General features: G+C 41.6%; 1 protein-coding gene across 36 annotated transcripts in view; it reads left to right on the plus strand.

The window, feature by feature from the left end:
- Nucleotides 1-18,834, plus strand: part of NRXN1 (neurexin 1) — a 1,247,341-nt gene that overhangs the window by 1,038,757 nt on the left and 189,750 nt on the right. For all 36 annotated transcript variants that reach the window (XM_075127156.1, XM_075127160.1, XM_075127172.1 and 33 more), the window contains one exon: nucleotides 14,779-14,950. In XM_075127156.1, coding sequence (XP_074983257.1) covers nucleotides 14,779-14,950 — 172 coding nt within the window. The remainder of the gene's footprint in view (nucleotides 1-14,778; nucleotides 14,951-18,834) is intronic.

Consider the following 18,834-nt stretch of genomic DNA (forward strand, 5'->3'; position numbering starts at 1 on the left):
CATATCTTCACTCATATCTTTTAAAATACTTCACTCCCATTTTTCCTCCAGCAGCTGCAAATGTTTCAAGCCTCCATCAAAGCACCCCCACAGTAGATTTGCCCACTCCAAATTGATTCCTGACTGACCGGTAGCTGTCTGGCTTTGCAAGCTTCCACAAGGCTATTGCCACTCGCTTGTGAACTGTGAGGGCTGTTCTTATCTTGGTATTCTTGTGCTTCAGGGCAGGACAAAGCAAGTCACAAAGTTCCATAAAAGTGCACTTACGCATGCAAAAGTTTCAGAGCCACTGGGAATCATCCCAAACCTGCAACACTATGCGGTCCCACCACTCTGTGCTTGTTTCCCAGGCCCAGAATTGGCGTTCCATGGCATGAGCCTGCCCCAGTAACACCATGATCTCCAAACTGCTGGGGACCGTGGTTTTAGAGAAATCTGTGTTCATGTCCTCATCACCGTGCTTCTGTCGCCTCCTCGCCTGGTTTTTCAGGTGCTGGTTCTGCATAAACTGCACGATAATGTGTGAGGTGTTTACAATGGTCATAACTGCTGCGGTGAGCTGAATGGGCTCCATGCTTGCTGTGCTATGGTTTCTGCTTGGGCAACACAGGGAAAAGGGCATGAAACGATTGTCTGCCGTTGCTGTGACAGAGGGAGGGGCAACTGACAACATGGCTTACAGGGTTGGCTTACAGGGAATTAAAATCAACAAAGGGGGTGGCTTTGCATCAAGGAGAAACAGAATGGCCCCCTCAAGGATAGAACTCAAAACCCTGGGTTTAGCAGGCCATTGATTTCATGGAGGGAAGGAGGAAGGGAGGAGAAAATGAATACAAAACAAATCTGGTCTATTTCTTGTTTTGATCCTGTTTTTATAAAGATATCTTCATCTATCTTTATACATCTTGCTGGCAGTAGATGGTGCAGTACGACTGCTGGCCATCATCTTCTCCTGGCTGCTCATTAGAAGACAGTGCAGTAGGACTGCTGGCAGGACTGAATCGCCATGAGATGAAACTTAAAAGGGAAATGACCTGGCTGAGTCACTCCCATGTTTGCCCAGGCACCCCTGACAGTCCTCACCGAGGTCGGCTAAAAGAGCACCCTGGAGTACAGCGACGATGGCTGCCAGTCATACTGCACTGTCTGCTGCCAAAAGGCAATGAGCTGCTGCTGTGTAGCAATGCAGTACTGTGTCTGCCAGCACCCAGGAGACATACAGTGACGGTGAGCTGAGCGTGCTCCATGCTTGCCGTGGTATGGCGTCCACTTGCATGGAGAAGTTTGCAGGAGCAAGACCTCAATAAACATCATCCTTATATCATGAATAGCCCCACTGGGCATCTTAGGCAAGGTAATTATCTTGATTAACAGTTAAAAGCCTATTTTCCTTGCAATTATAACCTCACACGGAACATAAGTATTTATTGTGTGTTCTACCCACCCGTAAGAAGTTTTCTCAGGCCTGGCACTGGAAAGGTTAAAGGATTTACACACAACATAGTATTTTGATGAAGAGTACAATGTTAAGGGCTAACTAGTTAAATTGTTCTTTACTGCATATTTTGTCAAGAAAATGTAATGTTGCGTACTGCAATAATGATGCTGAGTGGATAATAAGATACAATGTGCTGCTGTTGAGGGCTCTGCTCCATGTGTATTCTATAAGTGTTGAACTTTGGGGGGAGAATGTTAGGGTAATTGTGTCATCCCAGTAATTCATCAAAATAACTTGAAATAATGTAGCCATGATACACAGGACTAAAAATAATTATAGTTTAAAACTAAACAGGAGTACAGTAAATTCACTGAGAATTGAAAATAAAGTGCCAGAGCTGCAGATTTATAAATATGCTCTTAAAATACTTTTACATTTTCTGCTTTTGAGTTTTATATGTAAATTGAATTGTTATGACAATGTTTAAAGCCATTTGTAAGGACAATTAATTCAAAGTGGAATGTTACAAGAATGATTGCTTCATAGTAAAGAACAGTTGCATTCAGTTCAGAAGTGCTGAAATGGTAAAAAGTTTAATGGTTCCTTCTTCTCCTTTTTGGCCATATATGTGGCATTTTGCTACAAACAAAAGGCTTCTCACATCATAGAATCATCGAATATCAGGGTTGGAAGGGACCTCAGGAGGTCATCTAGTCCAACCCCCTGCTCAAATCATCCCAGCCAGGGCTTTGTCAAGCCTGACCTTAAAAACCTCAAAGGAAGGAGATTCCACCACCTCCCTAGGTAACCCATTCCAGTGCTTCACCACCCTCCTAGTGAAAAGTTTTTCATAATATCCAACCTAAACCTCCCCCACTGCACCTAGAGACCATTACTCCTCATTCTGTCATCTGCTACCACTGAGAACAGTCTAGATCCATCCTCTTTGAAACCCCCTTTCAGGCTGTTGAAAGCAGCTATCAAATCCCCCCTCATTCTTCTCTTCCACAGACTAAACAATCCCAGTTCCCTCAGCCTCTCCTCATAAGTCATGTGTTCCAGTCCCCTAATCATTTTTGTTGCCCTCTGCTGGATGTTTTCTAATTTTTCCACATCCTTCTTGTAGTGTGGGCCCAAAACTGGACACAGTGCTCCAGATGAGGCCTCACCAATGTTGAATAGAGGGGAACGATCACATCCCTTGATCTGCTGGCAATGCCCCTACGTATACATCCCAAAATGCCATTGGCCTTCTTGGCAACAAGGGCACACTGTTGACTCATATCCAGCTTCTTGTCCACTGTAACCCCTAGGTCCTTTTCTGCAGAACTGCTGCCTAGCCATTTGGTCCCTAGTCTGTAGCGGTGCATGGGATTCTTCCATCCTAAGTGCAGGACTCTGCACTTGTCCTAGTTGAACCTCATCAGATTTTTTTGGTCCAATCCTCTGTTTTGTCTAGATCACTCTGGACCCTATCCCTACCTAGTGTATCTACCTCTCCTCCCAGTTTAGTGTTATCTGCAAACTTGCTGAGGGTGCAATCCATGCCATCCTCCAGATCATTAATGAAGATATTGAACAAAACCAACCCCAGGATTGACCCTTGGGGCACTCTGCTTGATACCGGCTGCCAACTAGACATGGAGCCGTTGATCACTACCCATTGAGCCCAACAATCTAGCCAGCTTTCTATCCACCTTATAGTCCATTCATCCAGCCCATACTTCTTTAACTTGCTGGCAAGAATACTGTGGGAGACCATGTCAAAAGCTTTGCTAAAGTCAAGGAATAACATGTCCCCTGCTTTCCCCTCATCCACAGAGCCAGTTATCTCATCATAGAAGGCAATCTGATGTTCACGTAACACCTCCTGTGTTTCAAAAATGATACCTGGCTAACATGAGCTTATTAGATGTCACTTGTAAATTAGTATGATGTTGGGGCCAATATTTCACTTACCTCTTTCAAAGGCCATTGCTTAATGCTTAAATGTCTGAATTTTTAATAGAGCAACATTTAATATTGTACTAGCTCTAGAACAGTGGTGGGCAACCTGCGGCCCGCATGCGGCCAGTCAGGGTAATCCGCTGGCGGGCCTCGAGACAGTTTGTTTTATTGACTGCAGGCATGGCTGCCCACAGTTCCCAGTGTGGAGCTGCGGGCAGCCATGCCTGAGGATGGTAAATGTAAACAAACTGTCTCGTGGCCTGCCAGCAGATTACCCTGACGGGTCTACTCTTGGCTGCTTGCGTGCGGCCCACGGGCCTCAGGTTGCCCACCACTACTGTAGAAGAATCTGTATGTATTTGCATGCATAATATTGTTATAGTTACAGTATTGCTGTCTGCTGCTATTTCTTATGTCAACCAGGGGCATTTGGTAGACAGTAAATTTTTATTACTGCTGTACTGATTTAGTAAAAAGTAGATAATTTAATGGCATATAATCTGTGAGGTCATTTAAAGGTTTTTGAGTCTCACCACGACCCCCTCCTCACAACAAAAGTTACTACTTGACTCCAGGAGGGGGACCAAAGCCTGAGCCCACACGAGCCCTGTCACCCTGGGCCAGGGAGCCAAAATGCAAGGGTTTCAGCCCTGGTTGAGGAGACCATAATCTGAGCCTTGCTGCCCAGTGCTGAAGCTGAAGCCCGAGTTCCACTGTCCAGAGCTGAAGCCCTAGGGCTGCGGCCCCAGGCACTGGGGCTTGGGCCCCCAGCGATGGGGCTCGGGCTCGGGCTTCGGCCCCGGGCAGTGGCATTCGGGCTTCGACTCCAGGCAGTGGGGCTCAGGCTTTGGCTCCAGGCCCCAGCAGGTCAAATGCCAGCTCTGGCGACCCCATTAAAATTAAGTTGCAACCCATGCTGGGGTCCCAATCCACAGTTTGAGAACTGCTGGTTTTGTTTAATGAGCTCATGTAATTTCTGAATAAAACTTGAGAACAAATAATATGGTTAAAAATTCTTTTTTAAAGTTCCATGCAACAATTGATTCATGATGCCGAAGTTAGAAAAAAAGATATTCATGTGTTTGTTACATATTCATGTTTACAGGTCCTTTCTTTAAGCATTCATAATATCTTGGGCCTTTGATCTTGTCCAATATTGTAGCTGAGACGGAACTGCCCTGGTTTGCGCTTGGATAAGTGAACTCAAAACCTCAGGTGCTGTAGGAATGGTTCTGTAGGTATGATGGGTTCCCTCCAGGGTGCCTCCTAGAACTGGGGTACCACTGTGCCCTCCTGACTCACCAGCCTGGGCTTCCTCTTACACTGTACTGCTGTGACAAGATGCCAAGCCCTCCAGGCTTCAGCCTGCACTTTCATCAGCACCAATACAGGTAGGGACACACCCAGCTGCAGTTACATGCAGGCGCTTTGACCAGCCCCTGAATAAGAAGGCGACAGCTAGGGCGCCTTCCAGCTCCTCAGGCACACATGCCCTCTGGAGTATAAACCCAAAATTATACCGTCTTGCACTGCACAGGGAACTGTACAGCATAAGCTCATAAAATTCTCCCCATCCCTGAATGTGGAGAGGAGTATGCAACAGCCTTCTGCCCCTGAGTTATGATTCCCACACACTGGTTTAGTTAAAGAAAAAATAAAGTTTATTAACTACAAAAATAGATTTTATGTGATTATAAGTGATAGCAAACAGATCAAAGCCAATTATCTAGCAAATAAACAAAAACACAAACTAAATGCAACATACTAAACAGATTGGTTATGAATAGCAGATTCTCACCCTAAGTGGTGATACAAGCAGGCTGCAGATTCTTAAGGAGCAAGCTGCACTTACTTACAGCTTGGAATGCCCAGGTGTTCCATTCACAGGCTAAAAAGCCCTTTAGCCTGGGTCCAGCACTTCACCCCAGTACAGTCTTTGTTCCACAGGTGTTTCCAGGATCCTGTTTGTGTGGGGAGCGAAGAATACCAGATGATGTCACTCCCAGCCTTATATACCTTTTGCATATGGTGGGAACCCTTTGTTTCAAAGCTTAGTTCCCAGACCCCCTCCTGAAACCCATCCCCTGCCCCAGCCTAGAGCCCGAATCCCCTCCCACACCTAAACTCCCTCCCAGAACCCAACCCCACACCCCCTCCCACAGTCCAATCCCCTGCCCCAGCCTGGTGAAAGTGAGGGTGGGGATGAGCGAGTGACAGAGGGAGGGGGGATGGAGTGAGCAGGGGGTCAGGCCTCGGAGAAGGGGTGGAGCAGGGGTGTGGCCTCAAGAGCAGGGCACGAGGTGGGGTGGGGCAAGGGTCTTTGGGTTTGTGCAATTATATAGTTGGCAACCCTACCGGACGGTCATGTGGAAGCCCTGGCCGTGCTGGAAGAGTGTGCCCAGCAGTGCAGCCGGCAGCTCGCTGGGCACCAGCCAGCATTGGCGCAGCACCAACCAAATGTCAGGCGGATCACGTCTCCATGGGCCCAGCTTGTGCGTGCGTGAGGGCCCATTGACTGTTCTGTCCTGGGGCCCGGAATTGCTGTTGGCGGGCCTGAAGATTAGGGTTGGAAGGGACCTCAGGAGGACATCTAGTCCAACCCCCTGCTCAAAGCAGGATCAACCCCAACTAAATCATCCCAGTCAGGGCTTTGTCAAGCCAGAACTTAAAAAACTCTAAGGATGGAGATTCCACCTCTTCCTTAGGTAATCCATTCCAGTGCTTCACCACCCTCCTAGTGGAATAGTGTTTCCTAATATCCAACCTAGCCCTCCCCTATTGCAACTTGAGACCATTTCTCCTTTTTCTGTCATCCGCCACCACTGAGAACAGCCTAGCTCCATCCTCTTTGGAACCCCCCTTCACATAGTTGAAGGCTGCTATTAAATCCTCCCTCATTCTTCTCTTCTGCAGAATAAATAAGCAAATTAACCAGTGGCGGATTAATGATTTTGCCACCCCTAGGCCCAGAAATAATTGCCGTCCCCCGCACAACTCGCCTCTGCTCCGCCTCCTCCCCTGAGCGCGCTGCTGGGTCCTGCTTCTCCCCGCTCCCTGCCAGTGCTTGTGCACGAAGGAGGGGGGAAGGGGGGAATGCGGCACGCTCAGGAGAGGAGGTAGGGCTGGGGTGGGGATTTGGGGAAGGGCACCAATAGAGGCAGGGAGGGGGCAGAGAAGGGGTGGAGTTGGGGCGAGGCCGGGGGCAGAGGGCGCAAACCGGTACCGGGGGGAAGCAGCCTCTGGCTGCTCCTATAAATTTGCCGCCCCTGCAAATTTGCTGCCCTAGGCCTAGGCCTTGTTGGCCTAGGCATTAATACACCACTGCAGTTCCCTCAGCCTCTCCTCATAAGTTATGTGTTTCGGCCCCCTAATCATTTTTATTGCCCTCCGCTGTTATCAATATTGCCAGCTTCAAGAGCCTTCAGAAATCATGGGTCATGCTTCAAAAAATGATGATTGGCTAAAAACTCAAGAGGTATTGTTAGGATTTTGGTTTTCAAGCTTTTCTCCACAACCCTGAGGGCTAGAAACTTACTTATTTAAAAAGGAAAGCTGAGATTCTCACATAAACACAGGGTTCCAAGAGCTGGGGATTTAAGAAAAACACCAAATATCACAGAACTCACAATAAAATAATGAGGGTGAACAACAGTGATTGTTGAAGACCCACCCCTTCTCCAAGCAGCCAAGAGTAGGGAGGAGAATTTGCCCTTCCCTGTAGACAACTGATTCTATGTGGGAGGGATAGAGATAGCAGAGATCCTCCTCTATCACAGCAGCCCCATGGGGAAAGAGAAAGAACTAGTGTGCAGGTGATGCTGTAAATTTAAACAGACAGCTCCTAGCCAGAAGCTGGTACCATAAAGGGATCCACTAAGAAGGGTCCAGAGAGAGCACCCTGGTAAAAAATCCAGCACCCTCCCACTCCCCAGCAGCTAGGGGTGACAGGGGTATGTGCTTATCACTAAGGGATACATCATTGGGTCTGGGCCTCATTCAGGTTCCCCCACCTCATCTTACACATCTACCTGTGGATAGAAGGTTTTGGGTTTTGGCTAAAGTTTTCAAGCCCTGCCTAAACTTCTGTGTAGCGCAGATAGCAATGATACACCATGTACTGCATTCCACTCCAGAGACGGCTGCCCTTCACTAGAGGTGAAGTGATAAACACTTTGGGGGTCTCTTTTTCAGGAGGAAAGATGAGGTTTGTGTGTGTGTGAATATTATGTTAATGTCTTCTGAACTTAAATTAGGCCTCTGTTAGTAAAAAAAATAGCTAACCAAGTCATTTTAATTGCTTTTCATAGGACAGACTTCAATACCTAGTGCTCAAATATTTCAATTCCCACTTTAGGTAAAAGATGTCTCATGAGAAGACATAATACTTGACATAATATGAATATTAAAACTTAAATTCAGAAAGTTGAGTTGGTGCTTTGAAAATGTAAAAAATAGATCTCATTTAAAAGATGTTTTCCCAGAAGCTTTATATTTTTCATCTCTTTTCCAGGAAGCAATCCCATTAGAAGACATGTACGGTAACAGGAATATTGATGAAACATTAGATTAAAATATACATAGTTAGTCTATTAATCTTGGAGTCAGCATGTATCTTGTCATCTGCAACATTTATCCCCCTTGTCTAAAGCAAACAGTGGCCATTCTTATATGTGTATTTCCTGAGTAGTTTCATTTCACTAATGATGATTTTTATTATTTGTATTGTGTGTGTTTCTGAAATTTAGAGCATTACGCTCCAGTTAAACTCAAATGAAAAAAATATTATATTAATTTTTAATTCCTCAATAAAACTTAGATCCAAATAAATACATTAGATATTTCTAATATTTTACTGTTGCATTCACCATAGTAGTACCTTGGGGAACTGAATCTATAAGACACAGTCTGGCAGGTGTGGATTTTTTTACTCCAGCTATTCACCTGTGGGAGTGTCAGTATTATTGCTTTTCTTTGGAAGTGGTTAAAGGTTACAAGCTTTATGAGCTTGGGTTATCTGTGGTCTGTTCTAAAAGTACTTTTGTGCCAAATTTGCACACAATCCAGAATTATTACTGCAGAGAATAGTAAAACCTTGCTGATGCCACAAGAAATATCATTATTTTGGGGATGTATTTTTATACTTCCATAGTTTTTATTGCATCTAAAGTTGGCAAACTGGTAGTGCTGGACCAGAGGCCAAAAAGAAACAAAATCATAACTGTCAGCTGTTGCCTTGATTTGCCTTTCATGTGAGCTGCTCCACTTCTGTGGATCATTTTCATTCTCAGTGTTTTGTCAGGACAAGTTAGCAATACTTAGAGTACACAGACCATAAAACATGTCTGAAAACACTCCCTAGCTGTTCTTACATTGCAATAGTTACAATCAGTGGCTTGAAGAGAAGAGTTTTCAGATCATTGATATAAATTTCTTCAGTGCTTGAGCACTTAAAACTCTTATAGATCTCAGGTTTCAGAGTAGCAGCCGTGTTAGTCTGTATTCACAAAAAGAAAAGGAGTACTTGTGGCACCTTAGAGACTAACAAATGTATTTGAGCATAAGCTTTCGTGAGCTACAGCTCACTTTATCGGATGCATAGATCTCAGAATCTGTTAGGAATGAAGGATTGGGCCCCAAACATATGCCTGCTTTATCCTTTTCCATCTCTCTGACTAGTTAGTTGGTCCTCATCACCATAGTATCTAAGTGCCTCCTAGTCTTTAATATATTTGTTCTCACAGTCTGAGGTCAGGCTCCTATAGCTGACCAGACAGTTGGGACCGAGAGATTTTTAAGCCTTATATCTTTAAAACTCCATGTACTTTGTCCCAAAACTACCCAGAAAACTCTACCCTGAAATGAGATGTCATATGTAAAACTACAGGGGTGGATTGATTTGGTTCTGTTGAGGTTACGTAACTGGGTTCATATGCATAAGAACATGTTGAAAATTTGATTTATAACATGGCAACTAGCTTCATCTTTAACTATGGAGGTCTGATGAATTTGCTCAGCATCAGATTACTAATTACTACCATTACTAATCCTCTAAATCAGTGGTTTTCAAAGTGGCCTACCCCTAAGATTATGCAATCTCTCATCAGGAGGGATGCGAGCTCTCTTCAGGAGGGATGTGCAGAAAAATCTTGTAATGGCAGACAATGCACTTGTGTAGTAAGACTTGGCAATCTAACCATAGGTATATCATGACCCTATCTCAGATGGGGTACGCAGTAGACTATATAATTTGGAAGGGAGTACACAGCCTAAAAAATTTGAAAACCACTGCTCTAAATCATCCAGTTCTTCCTTTCATGGGGTGCTTTCCCTGCTGGAGCTCCTCCTCCTTGTGGCTGGAGCTGGGGAATTAGCTCTGCCAGTATGATTCCCCTTTCTGCAAATGTTCACTCTGTCTCTCTCTCACACTCTCTCTCCCTCTTGGGACTCGACTACTCCCTCTTTTTGGCTCAGCCCTCTGGCCGGGTCACTCTAGTTTTCCTCTTCCAGGGGTTTGTGTACCAAAGTCTCTCTGTAGCAGTTGTCCCCGGCAGTCTTCCCATTCACTCCCCATCAATCGTGCCACTTCCTGAGCGGCTGGTAGGGGAACCAGGGCCTCCCTTTTCTCCAAGTTCCAGCCCAGGGACCCTGCAACCAGTGATTAAGGTCCACACTGTCCCACACCTTGCTGCTGTTTCCTGGACTGCTTCCTACATTGCCTCTCTCAGGCTTCTTCTCCACCCTCCTCCAGGTCTTTCCTCAAACTCCCTTTTCTCTCTAGCCTCAGAGAGAGTGACTGCAGACCTCAGCATTGCAGCCCCTCCCCCAGTCTCAGCTATTTGGCTTTATACTAGCCCTGCCTGTTCCTGTATAGGTGAGCTTCATCCTTTAATTAGTCCTCATTGCTCTCTGGCAATACCAGTACAAAGGATAATCATTCAACATGAATGTTGATTTACTCACATACTTAATAATTGAAAGGCAATCCTACAGTGCTCATCACCATTGTATCTGAAAAGGAATTCTCACCCTGCCTCCATTTTCATATCTGTTTTACACCATTGCGGATTCATAGTAAAGAAAGTAACAGCAGCACAGCTGTAGAGCTTCAGTGTTGATGCTACCTAAGCAGCTGGGAGGGGTTCTGCTTTTGGTGTAGGTAGTTTTTCAAACCATTCACTGACACAGTTAAACTGACCTAACTATCTAGTGTAGACCAGTGGTTAGCTTGGGGCAGGGATTGTGGTTTTGTTCTGTGTTTGTACAGCACCAAGCACTGTGAGGTCCTGGTCCATGGTTAGGATTCCTAGGTGCTATAGTGGTACAAATAATAAATAATAAAAACATAGAAGAAAGAATCTATTTAATTCCCAGGACAACGTGTGTGACATAATGATTAAAATTCCATTTTAAATCTAGGTATAACAATAAGGAAATACTAGGCAGCAAAACCATACCATTACTAGAGTGGCGTAGGAAATGTTTTTCTCATCCTGTGAATATTTTTGAGTTCAGTATTTTTTCCTGTCTTGCATTGGGATAAAAAGTCAAAATTTCTAAAATGTTCACAAACCAAGAAACTGATTTTTTTTTTTCATTTCAAGTCAAAACATTTCATTTTATAATTTTGAAAAAAATAGTTCTGGTTTAAATGTTTTCTTTTTTAACCTTTCAGTCTAATTAGCTTGAAATTCCAAATGAAAGTTCATTTCAAACTGGAAAAATGGAATATTATGCTTCAAAGTCGTCCAAACAAATGTTCTGACAATTCTGAAATTTTCTCTTTTGACTTTTTTGAGTTGGGAAGTTCATTGAACACTCCAGCCTTGTTTAGTGAACCATTTCAGTTTTGAGGAATCAGCTTTTTTGGAAGAAAAAACAATTAGTCAACAAATTCCCAACCAGCTCTAAACATTTCCCCCACATTTCCAGAGAGTTACATTGTGTTTTAGTCTCATAACTTCCGCTAATAATAGAGCTTCAAAGTCCATGAAATAGTTCCCTTTGATATCAAGTTTTTAATGCCTTTCTGTACCATGTTACTATATTAGAGGTGGGAAGACTTTGTCTTGATGACAGCATAAATTGAAAGCTATATGGGTTCTAATCAACAATAAACCATATGCCTGATCATGAAGTTTGAGATGAATGTTCTATTGATAGATATTGTGTACTCAGCTGACATACTGTGTATACTATCAACATTCATATGGATGTAAAATGGGCAAACACATTTTTTTCATATATAGATATGTATATGGCCAAAGGTTCTGTCTTTTGAGTTTATAAAAAAATTGTTTGGTGTGTTAATATATGGAAATTGTTCTGTGACCTATTTAAAATGACATCACAGTAACCAGTAACTTAGTTTGGAAAAGGCACTGCACATGCTAAATGCTCCATGCTTATACTTGTCCCACTTAAAGGTAATTTGTTTGTCATTTCTGTTTATAAATATAGAGAAAGTATAGAGAAAGCAAATAGATGAAATAGGGTATATGAGTATTGTAATTATGATTCACCGTAAAAATGGAGTCTGCTTCATGAACCTCAAAGCCTTTGATTTCTCAAAAAACCTCTTTGAAAAAAATACATATACCATGTAGTCATATGCATTAAAAAGTTCTGTATTTCGTCACCTAGCCCTGGTCTACACTAGGACTTTAGGTCAAATTTAGCAGCGTTAAATCGATGTAAACCTGCACCCGTCCACACGATGAAGCCCTTTTTTTCGACTTATAGGGCTCCTAAAATTGATTTCCTTACTCCAGCCCTGACAAGTGGATTAGCGCTGAAATCGGCCTTGCCGGGTCAAATTTGGGGTACTGTGGACACAATTCGACGGTGTTGGCCTCCGGGAGCTATCCCAGAGTGCTCCATTGTGATCGCTCTGGACAGCAGTCTCAACTCAGTTGCACTGGCCAGGTAGACAGGAAAAGTACCGCGAACTTTTGAATCTCATTTCCGGAGACTGCGGGAACTGTGGGATAGCTACCCACAGTGCAACACTCCGGAAGTCAACACTTGCCTCAGTACTGTGGAAGCACTCCGCCGAGTTAATGCACTTAATGCACTTAGAGCATTTTCTGTGGGGACACACACACTCAAATATATAAAAACAATTTCTAAAAAAACTACTTCTATAAATTCAACCTTATTTCATAGTGTAGACATACACCTAGTGAAAGTGGTGATTGCTACAGAATTATGGCAATATTATATTTCTGTTGAATATCAGTAGCAGGATAAGTGGATGAATAAGACACATGGAGCACACAAATTACTGCTTTAATGGTAGGAAATGGTGGAAATCTTACACGTTTTCTCAGTCACTTCAGCTCTGGCACTTGGATATATGGTGGCATGACAGTTGTTTTTTGGATTTGGTAGTCTCCTGCATGACTGTAAGATGACTAGTTCTCTGTAACTGTCACAAGGGAGAAAAGATAAATTTGGGCACAAGACCGAAGCCTGAGGGACACCAAAAGGGAGTGGAAAGGGGAGGAGTAGGAAGGTAAGCCTCCAAAGAAACACTGAAGGAATGGTCAGCAGGATAAGAAAAGAACAAGAGGAGTACAGTCAAGGCTAGAGCAGGTGGAGGAGGAGAGACTGATCAGTGAGGCAGCAGACTAAAAGGAGTAAGTTTGGAGAAGGGCCCCTTCAACTTAAAGTTGCTTTGAAAAGAAGAGAGCAGAGCTGAGAGACGAGAGAATAGAAACATAACCTAGAGGAAGTCATTGAGGAATTATGGGGCATTCTCTAAAGGCATCAGCAGTGCAGCTGGAGGAGCTGAGATAATTAATCTGTGGGAGGAGACTGGGGCAGAAACATGGAAAATTGAAGTTACTTAGTTGAGAGTAGAAAACTGATAGGAGAGCAAGAAAGAGCCAGGCAGAGGGACAGGAGCAGTTGGGGAAGGAGTGGAGCCAGAAAGGACTGGACTTCAAAAGATGAGGGTCAGAGGAGTTATCTGACATCACTTCTGCAGCCTGTGGGTCTGGGGGAGTAATGGATAGAGAGGGCAGAGATCAAAGCTGCATTGGAAGGACAAAGCCTCTTTTTGGAAAGCTCAAGAGGCAGAAGGAGTTAGAGATATGGGCTGTGAAGTGAGTTTCTTGGAGTAAATCTAATAAACAAATTAAAAATAACTTTTGAGATAAAAAAGTTATTTTCATAGGCTATGAAACCATTTACAGAATTATTATTAACTCTACATATGTCTCTGATACTACACTGTGCAATATTTCCTTTTCACCTCAGTTTAATAACAGTCATTATTCACAAATGAAGTATATCTCCTGACTTTTATAGAAAAAAACCTATAACTTCTTTAGTCATTGTTTTTAATGAGCACACTGAAGTACTTCATTAAGCTATAAATACCCCATTACAGATGTCTTCTTAATTATTAGAATATATTATAGTATTGAACCATTTACCCATCTCAAAGAAGGTATAATCCTGTACATGAGTAAATCAGTAGCATATGTCTAGTGATATCATCACCAGTTTTTGTTTTGCAGAATTTATAAAAACAATATGAGCTTAGAATATTTCTAACCCAGAAGATGAGGCTAAGAAATTTTAAATATTTCTAGATTTTCCTGACAATTCTTCTGAAAGTTCCCTCCCCCCAAGGTTTTTGCCTGTGAAAGGAAATGCAAGGTATTAGATTTATTCCTGTGAAATGTGGAGTTCCCTCAACTATCACTGAAATAACTGTGGCCCTGATTCTGCATTTGTGTGGATCTGATTGCAGAATCTGAGCCTATGTGTATTTAAAGTGACAGACACTTCTCTTGCATTACAAATAAACTCCATCCCTCTATGGGTCTAATTCTGAAAACCCTTACTCACAACAGTCATCCATGCTCATTAGACTAATCCTATTGACTTCCTCAGGACTGTTTTTGTGACTATAGGATAGGTTTGTGAGAAAGGGATTGTGAAAATGGGTCCCAGTTTTTCAAGCTGAAAGAAATCCTTATTCTTCTTGCTGATGAAAGAGGAGCTAGTGCTGACTTTTCTATTTTTAAACCCTGTTAAATAAAGAAAGCTATTTGGTATTCATGAAGAAGATAGGGGACCGTAGGGAAGAAATTTACTTGAGCTTTTTAATTTTTTTCTTGGTGAGACCCTTTGGGAAAAGGAGCAAACTCAGTTGGTGAAAGTAACTGATGTGGAATATCAATTATCCCTGAAAGAGATGTCCCAGACTCAATGAACTGTCAGGAGTTTGTTACTACCATATGCAAGCCTTCAGAAGTTAAATCTAAGGAGAGAAGCTGTTGTTAGGAATCTTTCCCAGTACAACACAATCTCTAATTCTCACTAAAACAACTCTTAATCAGTACTTCTTCTTTTCCCTCCTCCTCTTCCTTTTTTTTTTTAAACAGCACCAGGGAAAAATTGGAGTTAAGTTTAATGTTGGAACTGATGACATCTCTATCGAAGAGATCAACGCAATAATTAATGATGGAAAATACCATGTAGTACGTTTTACAAGAAGTGGCGGCAATGCCACATTACAGGTGGACAGCTGGCCAGTTATAGAACGTTACCCAGCAGGTAAGAAAGTAAACAAACATTTGTTGAAAAGGGGGTGGGGAAGTATTTGGAAATGTGCTTTGCTTTGCTTCTGTACTCATAAAATATCGATTCCTTCAAGATGCTCTAGTAGTTAATTGGGTAGTCAAAGAGTCATGAACATCTTGCAGTTTGTGATGATGGCATTTCCTATCTTTTGTCAAATTTAAAAACATAAGTGAGAATGGAGAAATGTAGATGTCAAGGCACAAAATAGCCAAGTTCCTTTTTAAATTTGTTATATTCTTTATTGGATCATTGTACTTAGACATAGAAAAGGCTTTGACAAAAGCAACATGATAAGCCCCCCAAAAATGACTTATGGGAAAATTTGTATTGAAGAAAATGTTGTCTGTGGTCTTTTAATAACATCGGGCTTTTATAGTGCTTTGAAACTTACGAAATCAACAGAAGTATTACAACAGATCTAGAAAGAGAAGAAAATACATCAGTTCTTAGCTGCATACACATACATCAGTTCTTAGCTGCATACGCAATCAATTTAAAGTGCATTTAGTTAAATACAATATATGGATTTGATCCTACAAAAGCTTTACTCACATGAGTGGCCCCATTGACATAAATGGAGCCACTCACAAGAAGAAAGGGTTTCCAGGATCTGGCCTGAATTTAGTATTCAAATCCTGTGCCTTGAAGAAGAATGTTTGCCATTAATATTATTTGTTTTTAAAGGCATCAGTTCTTCAGATATACAACATGTTTCTTATTTAAAATAACTGTTGAGCCATTAGTGGTAATTTGCAAATCTGCACATTATTTGTTGACAATTTTTGTGAATGTTTGTATTAGTAAATCAAAGGCAGCAAGCCAGAGATGAAAATGAAAGCTAGTCTGGTGAGCATATTTACTAGTTAATCTTTTTAGATACAAATAAATGGTAGAATTTTTTATCTTTTAAAATAAAGAAAAAAAGACTGTCCCCTTCTTCATGGATTTATATTTTAATTACAGAGTATATCAATTGCATTCCTTGTGCTAAGAATGAATTTGTTATACTTGAATCAACTTCTTTTCCTTTGCATTTGAGAGGATCCTCTCAGTTTTATGCCTCAGGAATAGAAAATTGCACAGGTGAACAGTCTCTTGTGGATCAAATCTGGGAAAATGCTCATATTTAAAACAAAAATGGTGTAGAAAATCTATACAAAAGGTGGGTCCAGATAACCATGAATGCCCAAGGGCTGTGTGCCAATATGTTCAACAAACTAGCAATTCTTGGTATTCAATTTAAAATGAGAGATTAGTCGCATTTGACAGCACACAAGGCTAGTTTTACATCTGAAACGCAAAACACTTCCATAAAGAAGCACAATGGAACATATGACATGCAAACTTCAGAATAGCGATGCTATATTATAGAGAAAAGCATGTCATGCACATGATTTCCCCCAAAGCCTTTTAGCTTTAATAGGGTTGGGGGGTCAGTGGAGGCTGGAATAAAGGGAAATGGAGTGGGACTTTAATTTAATGAGAAGGGGAAACAGGGCTTTTGGAGAGGGCAGGGGAAAGGGATGCTTGTGTAGATGAGGCCTGAAATATGGCATTATTTTCCTTTACACTGGTTGCAATCTTTTGAAGCTCTAAAGTAGCTATCCACTGGTATGGAAAAAGTCTGACTTTAGAGCAATATCCCAAACCCTAAGGAAAGAAACAAACATTAACATACTGATAGCTCCATTTTACAGAAACGAAACCATGCAATATAAGAGCTGTAGTACTGGCACGTTAATATACAGAATACTCTAATGATCCCATTTAAAAATAAGGAAATGACCATGCTGAAGCAATACATTCAGACCATGCCCAAGACTTCAGTTACATTTTTTTTTAACTTTCCATAAATTTAGAACATACCTAGACTTTTGTGCAAAAGATAATGGCCAATTTTCCTAGTGGAATGTAAGATATTCTGAGAGTCACCTCTTATGTGCTGCAGTACCAACAATGGTGAGTGCTAAAATGAGGACACTTTCCTTTTCATTAAAAATCTTACCTAGATTGTTGTGTGGAGACAGGGCTTCTAGATAATTTCTGTAAAATGATAAAATATTATTTGTTGTATTTCTGTTTATATTTGCTGTCCGCACAGTAGCTATGGTTGAGGTTGATTAAAGCTACTCTTTCAAATATAGCTCAGAATTTCCTTGCTTGTTTTATTGCTTGTCTCATGGACAACCATTTTAAAGCTTTAATTTTCCTTGAGTTTTTATCACTAGCATCATATTGTCCTTCTTCATACAATAACATCATCTTCAAAAGTTGTTTTTTCCCCCTTCTAATCAACATATCATCTTTCCATACTTTACTTTTGATTTTTCTCATGTTATTTCATCTAATGCTGAACTTTTGCTATGCCTTTCTTCAGAATGGCATAGTTTCTTCATATACTTGCATTGATATCTCACTTTGAGATACATCAAACCAGCTCAGAAGAGTGTGGATACCTCCAAACACGGAATAGTTCAGAAGTGTGCAAGATTGATTTTTCTCCAAATATGTAAGTGGTGCCATTTTGAGAGATATCACTCCAGCTCTCCTGAAAGCACTATTTCTAGAAGTGAATTCTTAAAGCTGTCAGATATTGCAGGTTGGCAAACACTGTTATATCTCCTGCTATATCTGTTTCAGAAGTGTTGCTGTTATTAGTAGTTTAAGGATTGACAGGAACACTTAACCATCCTGACTACCCAGTGAACTAGCTGATATATCAGATGTTTGGTGGATGGACAAATTGTAATAGATTCCTGCATTATGGGGCATTAACTTTCATTTCAGTGCCAAAGATATGGGTTTCTGCAGTTTCTGTTTTTTGAGATTTTTCTATCTAATTTTATAAAGCACCTCTCACCAAAATATTTAAACACAGATTTACCCCCTCTTCTTGCTTCTGTATTGCTTAATTAAGAATAAACCAGAGTAGCAGGTTAATTAATAAATCTGTTATTTTAAAATATACAGTGGATCTCTTTTTCTCTAAAATATTTAGAAACATCTTTCTTCCAGTTTCCACCACAAGTACTCCTGTTCTTTTTGCGAATACAGACTAACATGGCTGCTACGCTGAAACTCATTCTCCTTCTATTACTTTACAAAAGGAAGATTATATTCAGAGTGATAATGTTTTAGTCTAAAAAAGGAACCTGTGCTTGCAAACATGTTTGTTTTAATTTCAGTGCCTGTGTAGTATCAAAGGCCTGGTCTACACTAAGGGGGGGATCGATCTAAGATACGCAACTTCAGCTACAAGAATAGCATAACTGAAGTCGACATATCTTAGATCAACTTAGAATCACTTACTTTGAGTCCTTGTGGTGTGGGATCGACAGCTGCCGCTCCCCGTCGACTCCGCTTCCACCTCTCGACCTGGTGGAGTTCCGGAGTTGACGGCAGAGCAATCGGGGATCGATTTATCGCGTCTACACTAGACGCGATAAATCGAACCCGGATAGATCGATCACTACCCCCCAATCCGGCGGGTAGTGTAGACGTGGCCTTAGATACCTTCCATTTTGCCAGAATGTTGTTCTTTCTCTTATTGTGCCTCCTAGCAATTTTACAATAATCAATCAGAATTTGTAGATAACGAAACAGTGCAGCTAACACTTCACACTAGGCTATTATTCTTTCACTATATGTTTACTAGAAGTCAAAAAAACATGCTTTGAAGTGATCATATACATTCTTCCCAAAATACACTGTAAACTAAATATTATATTTAATAAAATACATATGTGCATGCACACACACATAGTGTATGTGTGTTTATGCTGATATTTGTAGAGGAGGATGTGAACACACATGTAAACATATATAAATTTGAACTCTATTTCTTTACAGGCATAACA

The sequence above is a fragment of the Caretta caretta genome, chromosome 3 (genome assembly GCF_965140235.1).
Source record: "Caretta caretta isolate rCarCar2 chromosome 3, rCarCar1.hap1, whole genome shotgun sequence".
NCBI classification, from domain to species: domain Eukaryota; kingdom Metazoa; phylum Chordata; order Testudines; family Cheloniidae; genus Caretta; species Caretta caretta.